Source organism: Jaculus jaculus, chromosome 19, assembly GCF_020740685.1.
Source record: "Jaculus jaculus isolate mJacJac1 chromosome 19, mJacJac1.mat.Y.cur, whole genome shotgun sequence".
Lineage (NCBI taxonomy): Eukaryota > Metazoa > Chordata > Mammalia > Rodentia > Dipodidae > Jaculus > Jaculus jaculus.
Window position 1 is genome coordinate 43,669,291 of NC_059120.1, and position 11,971 is coordinate 43,681,261.

The 11,971-nt window shown below is 48.6% G+C and overlaps 1 protein-coding gene across 1 annotated transcript; it reads right to left on the reverse strand.

The window, feature by feature from the left end:
- Window positions 1-792: 792 nt before the first annotated feature.
- On the reverse strand, window positions 793-7,293 carry LOC101606088 (glutathione S-transferase Mu 2). Its single transcript, XM_004659026.2, has 8 exons — window positions 6,800-7,293; window positions 6,377-6,452; window positions 5,810-5,874; window positions 5,436-5,517; window positions 5,234-5,334; window positions 4,282-4,377; window positions 4,097-4,207; window positions 793-1,253 (listed from the first exon to the last, which is right to left on the reverse strand). The coding sequence occupies exons 1-8, from the start codon at window positions 6,833-6,835 to the stop codon at window positions 1,167-1,169; spliced, it is 654 nt and encodes a 217-aa protein (XP_004659083.1). The 5' UTR covers window positions 6,836-7,293; the 3' UTR covers window positions 793-1,166.
- Window positions 7,294-11,971: the final 4,678 nt, after the last annotated feature.

Below are 11,971 nucleotides of genomic sequence, written 5' to 3' on the forward strand. Positions count from 1 at the left end.
AGAAGCTGCTCTTGGTTGGGTGATTTCTACCAGCAATGCGAACCAGACTGCAACAGAGGATCACCATGAGTTCAAGGACACCCTGAGACTACATAGTGAGTGCCAGGTCAGCCTGAGCTAGAGTGAGACCCTACCTTGAAAAATAAAAAAAAATTAAAAAAATAGAGGAGGAGGAAAAGAGGATGATATCAAAATAAGAGAGAGACTGACTGAGAGGGGGAAGGGATATGGAGAGTGGAGTTGCAAAGGGGAAAGGGGGGGAGGGAGGGAATTACCATGGGTTATTGTCTATAATTATGAAAGTTGTCAATAAAAAAATAAATTAAAAAAGAAAGAATGAAAGATGAAAAGTCCACAAAAACTTGTTCTTTCTCTCAAATTATGGTGGAATTGGATGAAAAATGCCCATACCACCAGTGGCAAGCAGTGAGGAATGTTCATGGGAGACCCAATGAGGACACGAAGTAGGAATGCCGAGCTCAAGGCAGTTTTCAGGGGTAAGGGGGACAGAAGATGTTCAGCCTGGACTGCTCATGTCCTTCCCAACAGCCCAGCATCTCTGATATGACATACAGCTGCACATGGCCAGTGGACGCTTTAGACATCGCAGGATGAGTGAGACATGACGGAGGATTCTTCTGCAGGAATCTCAGCATGAGAAACACAGGAACACGGGCCAGAGCCATCAAGGCCCTAAATGACCTTACACCCCCACAGTCCTCTCAAGAAAACAAATGCCCTCCAACCAAGTCAACACAATGCAGGTCAACATAATACAGGACACAGGGACAGTATGGTTCAGACTTTACCGGGGATCAGACAGGCCTGGAGTGCCCCGAATTGGAGACCAGGGCCTGCACACTCAAAGGCAAGGCCAGGGAGCATGGGGTAGAATTATTGCTCATATCTGAGGTGAAAGCTGTCTGGCTGGTGAAGGGCAGAGAGACCCAGGAGTGGGAAAAGGAGATTTTGCTAAAGAAATGGGGAGCCGAGATGCAGAGCAGCCGAGATGCAGGAGGGGTTGGGAAGAATAAATGAAGAAGAAGAGATAGGAAGAGAGATAATAAGAAAGCCAGACCAGATGATAGGGACAAGGCTGTGCCCAAGAAGTACAGCCAACAGCAGCAGCCATGTATCTCCACACAGGTCTTCTCATTGTCATCCTCCTAGGGATTCCAAAAGGCCATCTTTGCGAAGAGTGGTCTGGGGAGGAAGCGGCTGGTCTTCATGTAGGCAGAGATCTTCTTCAGGCCCTGCGAGTGGGAGGAGAAGGCAGGAGGTCAGGGCTGCGGCCGCCCGGGGCTGGGCAGTTCCACTCCAGCAACGTGCGGGTTAAAAGGCTAGAGCATACAACACAGCCTGATCAAGTCCCCAGTTTTTGTAAGGGAATACTTTAATTTCCTGTAGTCAGGGGAAAGCAGACACTGTTTGATTTATATTCGTGATTTCAACACAGAGATACAGAACACACCCCCAACCCTGCAAGACCAGTGTCATTATGCTTAGCATTCCCCCCCCCCCCAGGGAACCTGAGAGGTGGGGAGTTAGGTGCCTTCCCCGCTCACACAGCTAGAAAGGGAGACAGACACAGCGCTCTGTGTCTTTCATCCTGGCTATCTTGGCTCACTCTCCAACCATGCTCTCCCCACTGCACAGACACTCCTGATCTTTCCCTGGCACTTTCCTTCTTGCCTGTGTTTGTATCCAGAGCAGGAACTGTGCAGGGCAAAAGGAAAGAGCATGCCAAGCTGGGTGTGGTGGCGCACGCCTTTAATCCCAGTACTGGGAGGCAGAGGTAGGAAGATCGCTGTGAGCTCAAGGCCACCCTGAGACTACATAGTGAATTCCAGGTCAGCCTGGGCTAGAGTGAGATGCTACCTCAAAAAAAAAAAAAAAGAAAAGAAAGAAAGAGCATGCCAGCATACCCTGGCAGAGGGCAAAGATCTCACCCAGCACCCTTAGCAAATTATACCTGAACGTGGACAGGGATTAGTGAACCAGCAAAGAAAGAATGACTCTCATCTTTGTCCTACACCCTCATCTTTCTAGAACCTCAAGCAAGAAGTCCAAATCTTGGGCTGGAGAGATGGCTTAGCAGTTAAGCGCTTGCCTGTGAAGCCTAAGGACCCCGGTTCGAGGCTCGGTTCCCCAATCCCACGTTAGCCAGATGCACAAGGGGGCGCACACGTCTGGAGTTCATTTGCAGAGGCTGGAAGCCCTGGCGCGCCCATTCTCTCTCTCTCCCCCTCTATCTGTCTTTCTCTCTGTGTCTGTCACTCTCAAATAAGTAAATTAAAAAAATTTTAAATGTTTAAAAAAAAAAAAAGAAGTCCAAATCTTGAAATCTGATATCTAAACTCATACTTAGCGTGTCCCATCCTATTTAGCTCCAGCCTGCTAGAGAAGACCCTATGGAATGACATTCAGGTGTGCTGTGTGGCATCTTCCAGTACACAGTGCCCACATATGCCGTGAAGGGTTCAGATCCAGGACCAGCAGCAACAAGCCTGGCTGGCCTTGGACAACAGCCTTCTGCTTGCTTCCTCCCCAAGGCACCGAGCTCTTGCGCAAGCCCCAGGGCCAACGAATCAGCAGCAGAACAGAGACAATGAGAACTAGCCAAGGAAATGCATCATTTGATGGTGAGTGAGAGAGAAAACATTCCAGACTGAAAACCCCGCTGGATTAAGGCCTCGAATTCCTAAATCTCTAATAAAGTAGGTATTGCGGGGCTGGAGAGATGGCTTAGAAGTTAAGATGCTTGCCTGTGAAGCAGCCAAGTTCAATTCTCTAGGTCCCACATAAGCCAGATGCGCATGGTGGTGCATGCGTCTGAAGTTCATTTGCAGTGGCTACAGACCCTGGAGTGCCTATTGTCTCTCTCTCTCTCTCTCTTCCCCTCCCCCTCTAATAAATAAATAATTATTGTGGGTATCGAGCAAGTGGATTCTGATAACCCAACCCCAACTGGTACCACATGTACCTCACAGCTTGATGGGCCTGCAACTCTAGCCCACACTTAGTTCCTGAATGAAGGGGAACTTTTCATGTCCCACGAACCCTGGCACTGTGCCTCATAGAAAGGACACCAGAGGGTTGGAGAGATGGCTTAGCTGTTAAGGCACTTGCCTGCAAAGCCAAAGGACCCAAGTTTGATTCCCCAGGACCCACATAAGCCAGATGCACATGGGGGGGCACGTGTCTGGAGTTCATTTGCAGTGGGTAGAGACCCTGGCATGCCCATTCTTTCTCTCTCTCTCTCTCCCCCCCTTTCTCTCTCTGTCTTTTGCTCTCAAATAAACATAAAAAATCTGGGCATGGTGGTGCATGCCTTTAATCCCAGCACTTGGGAGGCAGAGGTAGGTGGATTGCTGTGAGTTCGAGGCCACCCTGAGACAACAGAGTAAATTCCAGGTCAGCCTAGACTAGAGTGAGACCCTACCTCGAAAAACCAAAAAAAAAAAAAAAGGAACAAAAAAATTTTAAAAATAAGAAAGGAATTTCACAGGTAGGACTTTTATGATGTTACAGAGACGGACGCAAACAAGGAAGCAGGACAGAATCATCCAATAGTGACTACCTGTCTATTCAGTACTGCCAACTATAGTCCTGGGGTCTCAGGGCTCCTCAGCGAGGGGTCTAATCGAGCAAAGTGCTGAACAGACCAGACATGGATGTTGTGACTGGAACTTCACATCGGTGCGGCTTCGCCTCGCCTTCCAGTACTGCCTGCTTACATTCCCTGATGTGCCCTCCCTCCACCAAGCTTCTGGGCTGAGAAATCCAGACTTCGCAAGGCTTGAACCAGGAGATGCACTGCCTGCGGCTCTCAGAAGCCAGAGGTCCACAGTCAGCTGCCCCCACTGGTGCCAGTTCCCTGAGCAAGTGACAGTCTTTGTTTCCTTACCCATCCACCAGAGGGCACAATTCTATCTACCCTGCAGGTTATTGAAATGACAAATTTCACAAAATAGATGTAAGATATGAGCCCAGGTCCCATGCTCAATAACTGCTCATCGTTGGCCTAGGAAAGCAGTATGAATAAGGGGGGAAAGAGAGAAGGGCATGTAAGAGGAAGGAATATCAGAGGCGTCACCTCAAAGCGGGCCATGAAATCCTTCAGATTTGGGAACGCATCCAGGCACTTGGGTTCAAGTATGCGGTGCTGGTCAAGCACGTCATAAGCAAGGAAGTCCGCATAGGTGATCTGCAGGAAGGGGAGGGTGAGTGGGCTGGAAGCGGGAAATGTGGGAGGAATGGCAATCCCCCTCTCCCCTATACCTTGTCCCCTGCAAACCACGGCCGTGTCCCCAGGAACTGTGAATACAGGCTCATCTTCTCAGGAATGCTCTTCAAGAGCTCTGGCTTCTGTTTCTCCTGAGGCAAAAAGCAGCCGTCAGCACCCTCACACACAAGCTGTCTGGTGAAGGAACTGGCCTCGCAGGACTGTACAGACCCCAGCTGGGCAGGGGAGAGGCCACTTCCAACACTGAGCACCCATCAGCGTTCAGGCTTCAAGATCAGACATGACCACTGGCTAGACCACTGTTAGGTAGCACACTTATAGGCATCTACACTGTCCCCACCAATGACGTCCTAACCACTTCCTGCGCATCAGACCCAAGGCTGCTGTGGGAGTCTGGCAGACTTTGACCTCAGACATGAGGCGGAATCAAAGAAGCAAACAAATGAAAAGCCCATGATAAACAGCCCAATGTTCTATCTACTGCAACGACAGGGGAAGGGCAATGGGCTTCTGTGCAGCCTCGGAAAACAAGGAGGTTTGAGGGGACAAAGGGAAGAGGGGAGGACTGAAGGTCTTTGGCCAACAGCAAGCTGCCTCTCCCATTAGGAACATCAGCTTATCACTGTGGGCGTCAAGGACACAGCTGCGGGAAGGTTCTCCTCCAGCCCCAGCTTCTTTGTCTCATAGTTTAAGTCCGTACTGCAGAGGCAGCGGCACGTTATGCCAATTGGAAGACACAGCTCAGGGCCGAAACCAAGAGTCAGAGCTGGGGGATTCTGAACGCACACTTAGCTGGTCCAAGTGCCAACATTCTAATACAGACAGTGTCCACCGGACCCAGGGTTTAGTGGAGTTGATGTTGGCAGTCTACAACAGCACCATACAATCCTGGAGAGACTAGGCTCCAGACTGAACCTGAGTGAACGGGAAGGAATGACCCCCGGGCCTGATGCGACTCTGCCTCAACCAAGGCATGGCGAGACTCACATAGTCCGGGCTGTAGCAAACCATGGCCATCTGCATGCGGGTGTCCATAGTCTGGTTCTCCAGAATGTCCACACGGATCCTCTCCTCTTCTGTCTCCCCGCCTGCAGCTCACACAGCACAGAGTCACCCTCAGCGTCCCGCCTCGGCCAAGCCCAGGACGATGACCACTGTCCCCCCACACCCTGCAGCCAGCCCCACTCACACAGGTTGTGTTTGCGGGCGATGTAGCGCAGGATGGCGTTGCTCTGGGTGATCTTGTGCGTCCCGTCAATTAAGTAGGGCAGCTGGAAGGACAAGTAGGTACAGGCAGAGGGGATATAGGGTACCGGCACCCCTTTCCTGGATTAGAACATGGGACCCGGCACTCAGTGTGCCCGGCCATGGCTGCCCTGTATGTACATCCTGCAGAGCGAATGGGAGAGCTGAGACATAAGCAAGCGTAGACGCACAGTATACAGACCGCCAGGAACGGGAGGAGTAGACAGAGGCACTGATCATGAACCCCTTGCAGCTGGGCAGGGAGATGAGGTGGGGGCACCACTGCCTTCCCCAAACCACCCCTGCCCCTGCACCTACATTGGGAAAGTCCAGGCCCAGCTTGAATTTCTCATTCAGCCACTGGCTTCTGTCATAGTCAGGAGCTGTGGTGGACAAGACGGTGTAAAAACAAACCTCTCCATTGTCCGACCCTCCTTCTCCAGGTACCCGCCCAAGGAGTCAGAGGTAAGACCCCCCCCCCCACCCCCAGACAGAGGACCTACAATCTGACCCACTCAGGCCCATATCCCAAGATTCCAGATGAAGAGCGCTTATAAGGGCTGTGGCGGTACATCACTGAAGCTTTGTCAAGCCTTAATGCGAAATGTGACTCAATCACGAAGGGGGGGGGGGAGAGGGAGAGGGAGAGGGAGAGAGAGAGGGAGAGAGAGAGGGAGAGAGGGAGGGAGAGAGGGAGGGAGAGAGGGAGCCCTTCCCTTTTAGAACCCTGCATTGGGAATCCGAACCCAAAATAAAGGTTTCTGAAAGGGACAGACTCTAGGTCCAGGTGGAGCAAATATGCACAGCTAAGCAACAGGTGCCCAAGTGTGGGTTGATGGGGTGGGCAGCAGCTGGACAGGAGTGTGGCCACAAGGGTGTCACTACCGTCCCCCATGGTGTATCTCTTCTCCTCATAGCTTGAGTCTGTGTATTCCAGGAGCAGGCGGATGGCATGGGCCAGCTGCGGGGCATGATTCATAACAGTTCAGAGTTAGGGACCTCAGCGTGACTACACGGCCTCCAGGTGAGCTAGTGTTATGCCTGACAACTCCCCGCTGCCCCCACACAAACGCACATACATGCACAGCGCACAAGCCCCCCTGACTTTGAACTCCTGAGAGGGAAAAGTCCCTAGCAAGATCTGAACTAGATCTGTCTCCCAGAACCAGCCCGTGGCTTCCACAGGAAGTTGGCAGTGAAGTTAGCGACGTCTGATAGTGAAAGTACAGATCTGTCCTCTTCCCTCCACCCAGATTGCTCAGTCCCAGCTCTCCAGCCTTTTCTCTGTCACGCTCCACACTCACTTACCCCTCGGAGGTCCCAGTAACCCAGTGTCATAGGCATGGCGCTGGTGCTGCGGCTGGACCAGTATCTTGCTGGTCTCCAAATTCTTTGCTCCTTGACAAAAGGAGGTGGGACCAAGCTGAGGCCTCCTATTGGGACCAGTTCACCACGTCTCCAATGGGGGTGAGGGGAGGAGCAAGAGGCAGGAGCCGCTTACAGGGAGGGGTACAGGTCTTCCTGGACTGGCCCGGGAGCCAGGTCTGGGCACGCCTAAGCCGAAAGCTGGACTCCGCTGGGCTTGCCAGCTCTCCACCCTCCTTGCTGGTCCACAAGAAACCCGCAGCGCAATCGGAGATACTCGGATAGAATGCAGAGTTCTCTCTTCTTCCTCTCCTGGCACTGCTCACGCCTCACCCTGAAGCGATGAGCTCCTGACTTCTTAGCTCTGGGTGGCTCAGGGTGCCCAAGTTAGGACAAAATAGGATGTCTCAAGTCTGAGGTTTAATGCTTCATTTCCTCCGTCCTCGCTTATAGAAGTCAGATGGCCTGCAAGGCCCCTGGAAAACACGGGCTGGCCCCTGGCCGGCGCCCCGCCCCTTCAGGCAGAGCCAGGCCTCCAGCTCAGGTGGCCGTGGGGGTTCCGGGCTCAGGTTGCAGCCTCAGGCCTCAGCGAAGCCAGGCAGATTTGTGCAGGAGAGGCCATGGTGCATGACCTCGGAATTGGTATAGGTCTTAGCAGTTGTTTGTCAAACTGAGTTGTGAATATTTTATTTTATTTTATTCTATTCTATTTTATTTGAGACAGAGAGAGACAGGAAGATAGAGAACAGGCTGAGTTTTATAAATCTTAGTTTGGCAAAACAAAATTTCTAAATCCTGTTGGCAATGTGAATTTTTAAGGTAATGGAGAGTAGGATAATAACGTTGAAAAATGTAGAGCAGAAATACGACATTAGTGTTCATCCATTGAATCCCTCCTTGATTGAAAAAAAAAAAAAAGAAAGAAAGAAACAACTCTCACTCACTTCTCAGTACAAAGGACCAGCCAAATGGCTGAAGATACATAATCTTGCTTACAGGAAGGCTGCTATGGTTATGCTAATGTCTTGCTGCCAGAAGCCCAGGGCTATGGATACAAGTCCAGCCAAAATGGCTCCCGACACCCAGTACAAATGTAAGCCAGATGTATAAGGTGGCACATGCATCTGGAGTTTGTTTGCAGTGGCTACAGGGCCTGGCATAGCCAATCTCTCTCTCTCTCTCTCTCTCTCTCTCTCTCTCTCTCTCTCTCTCATAAATAAAATAAAAAATAAACTATTTTTTAAAGCACCAACACTAAGTGAAATGGCATTAAATTAAGCTTCTGCACTAAAATGAAACTATTCAACAGAAAGAAGACATAATCTACAGAAGGAGTAAAAATATTAAGAAATTGTAAAACTGAGTTGGAGATATGGCTTAATGGTTAAGGTGCATGCCTGCAAAGCCTAGGGACCCAGGTTCCATTCTCCAGCTTCCACGTAAGAGATTTGCACATGGTGGTGCATGCGTCTGGAGTTCGTATGGGGTGGCTAAAGGTGCTGGTGCACCCATTCTCTCTCTCTCTCTCCCTCCCTCCCCCTTTGTCTCTAATGAATAAATAAAAATAAATCTTTTTAAAACTTTATTTTTATTTTATTTATTTGAGAGTGAGAGAGACAGAGAAAGAGGCAGAGAGAGGGAGAAAGAATGGGCACGCCAGGGCCTTCAGCCACTGTAAACCAACTCCAGACACGTGTGCCCCCTTGTGCATCTGGCTTACGTGGGCCCTAGAGAGTCGAACCGGGATCCCTTGGCTTTGCAGGCAAATGTCTTAACCTCTGAGCCATCTCTCCACACCCAAAAATAAATCTTTTTTAAAAAGAAATTACAAAACTAACAAAGAATAGTATCCAGAATACATAAGGAACTCCAAAACTCAAAGACAAAACATACAAAAATAAACAAAACAATTGGATTCAGCTGGATGCAGTTACACATGCCTTTAATCCTAGCCCTCCAAAGGCAGAGGTAGGAGGATCGCTATAAATTTGGGGCAAGCCTGGTACTACAGACTGAATGCCAGGTCAGCTTGGTCTAGAGGGAGACCCTACCTTGGAAAAAAAAAAAAAAAAAAGGAAAAAAAAACTGGATTAAAAATGGGCACTAGAGCTCAGCAGTATTTATTATAAGAAGATATGCAAAGTTGAGTGTGGTGGTACATGAACTGGCCAGCAAAGGCAGAAGGACCAGTCCATCCTCAGCTACACGTTGAGTTCCAAGCTACCATGGTCTATATCAAAGCCTGTCTCAAAAAGTGGGGGAGCTGGAGAGACGGCTTAGCAGTTAAGGCACTTGCCTGCGAAGCCTGAGGACCCAGGTTTGATTCTCCAGGTCTCACATAAGCCAGATGCACAAGGTGGCGCATGCGTCTTGAGTCTGTTTGCAGTGGCTAGAGGCCATCTTCCTCCATGTGGCATGGGACAACAGCACCTCCTTGATTGATGACTGTGGCCCGGCACATAAGAGTAGGGATGGCCAAACAGCTAATGGGCTAGAGGACAAGTTGCAGTTCCCATAGGCATAGAAGGAATAGGAGTTTGAGGAGAGCTGTAGCAACAGTCGCAGGGGCCTTACAGCGGTCAATAAGACAAGCACCTGAAACTGAGCCGTCGTCGCAGGGGAAACTTGCCTGCGGAAGGGAGGAAGTACAACAGGAAAAACATATGTAAGTGGCCTTCCCCACATGAGCCTCCATTTGACAGGAAAATGACAATGGGGCAGATTAGATGGGAGATTAGATTAGATTAGATTAGATTAGATGGGAGTGCTAGCTTGTGTTATTTATTTGTTTGTTTGTTTCTACAGCTGAAGGTCATAAGGGAAACAGAAAATGAATCAGAACTATACTGAAAAGCCCTTCCTGAAACCCAAAAGCTTGGACTTTTGTAAGAATGGAGAAAATGGGGTAGGAGTGACGGAAAACATTCCTCAGGTCTAATCTTTAATATACCTAGAAGTAAAATCCACGACACAGCACAACCTCAATAACAACCCAGAATAGAAAACCATAGTAATCATAGTGTACTCTGCATCTGAACTGCTTCATTTGAAAACGGAATGAACAGCACTCAGGAGGCAGAGGCAGGAGGACCGCCATAAGTTCAAGGCCAGCCTGAGACTACATAGTGAACTCCAGGTCAGCCTGGGCTAGAGCAAGACCCTACCTTGAAAAAAACAAAGAAGAAAAGAAGAAAAAGGAATGAAAGAGCTTCTTGTAGCCTGGTTTATAAGACTATGAGACAAGCGGGTGGATGAGAACAGTCTGAGTTCCATGGAAATGGAGAAACTGAGTCATGTAACTACCCAACCCTCCTTGAGATAAACACTGCATAATCTGAGGCAGTACCAAGCAAATCAGTCCATGATACAGTAAGCCATTGGGATACCTAGCTAAAATCATCATGAATACCAGAGACAGGTGTTGCAAGGCAATGAACATGAGAGAGGCATTGTGTAATGTGGAGTTTAGTGGGCCAGATCTGTGTTCACAATTTCACTAGTCAATTTCTCCTTGCTAAGACGAAACACCTGAACAAAATATCAGTTTAAGGGAGGAAGAGTTTATTTCAGCTTAAGGTTCCAGGTTACAGTCCATCATGGTGGGGAAGGCGTGGAGGCAGGAGTTCGAGGCAGCTGGACTCGTTCAGTCCACAGTGAGGAAACAGAGAGCAATAGATGCTCATGCTCGGCCAGCGCTCTCCTTTTGATATAGTCCAGGACCCTGGTCCATGGAACAGAGCACTGTAAAGAGCACACAGTTAAGGTGGGTCCTTCCACCTTAACTAACCTAACCGAGCTATCCCTCACAAACATGCACTAATGCTAACCTAAACTACAGAATTCCTCACAGGTGATTCTAGATCCTGCTTAATTGGAGAACTCTGAGCTCTAGATTAAAAATTTTACAGAATCATAGTATATTGTCTACATTTATGGAAGTTGTTGATTAAAAAAATAATAATTTGGGGGCTGGAGAGATGGCTTAACAGTTAAGGCACTTGCCTGAAAAGCCAAAGAACCTAGCTTCAACTCCCCAAGACCCACATAAGCCAGATGCACAAGGGGGTGCACGCATCTGGAGTTCATTTGCAGTGGCTGGAGACCCTGGGGCACCCATTCTCTCTATATATACCTGCCTATTTCTGTATCTGTTTCTCTCTCTCTCTCTCTCAAATAAAAAAATAAAAATAAAATATTTTTTAAAAAAATAAAATAATAATTTGAGCTGGAGAGATGGCTTAGTGGTTAAGGCATTTGCCTGCAAAGCCAAAGGATCCCTGTTCAATTCTCCAGGACCCAAGTAAGCCAGATGCACAAGATGCATCTGGAGTTCATTTGCAGTAGCTGGAGGCCCTGGCATGTCCATTCTCTCTCTCTCTCTCTCTCTCTCTCTCTCTCTCTCCCTCTCTCAAATAAACAAATAAATTTATTTTTTAAAAAAGAATTTATCAGGGATCACATGACTGGTTGTGGATCTTTAGTGGCATTATTGTTTTTTTGTTTTTTTTGTTTTTTTGTTTTTCGAGGTAGGGTCTCACTCTGGCTCAGGCTGACCTGGAATTCACTATGTAGTCTCAGGGTGGCCTCGAATACTCGGCGATCCTCCTACCTCTGCCTCCCGAGTGCTGGGATTAAAGGCATGCGCCACCACGCCCGGCTTTTAGTGGCATTATTGAACCTAGTGGTAGACATGATCATTACTAAGTAGGAGAGGAACTGGCTGATCTTAGGGACTTAAGACTGGCATGTAAATTGCATTTCTAATGTGTTAGAGCAATCAAGATTGGGTTAGAAACAGATAAAATAGACAGTAGCTGGTGTAGCTCACTTAAAGGCAAATATGATCATCTTTGTGTCAAAGTGAAATTCCTTGAAAAAAAAAATGGACAAAGTCAGCCAGGCATGGTGACACATGCCCTTAATCCCAGCACTCAGGAGGCAGAGGTAGGAGGATCACCACAAGTTTGAGGCCACCCTGAGACTAAATAGTGAATTCCTGGTCAACCTGGAATTCAACTAGAGTGAAACCCTACCTCAAAAAAAAAAAAAAAAAAGACAAAGTCAAATGTGCTTATGAGCTTCTGGAAGGCTCTAAAACCTGGACTACAGTTTGCC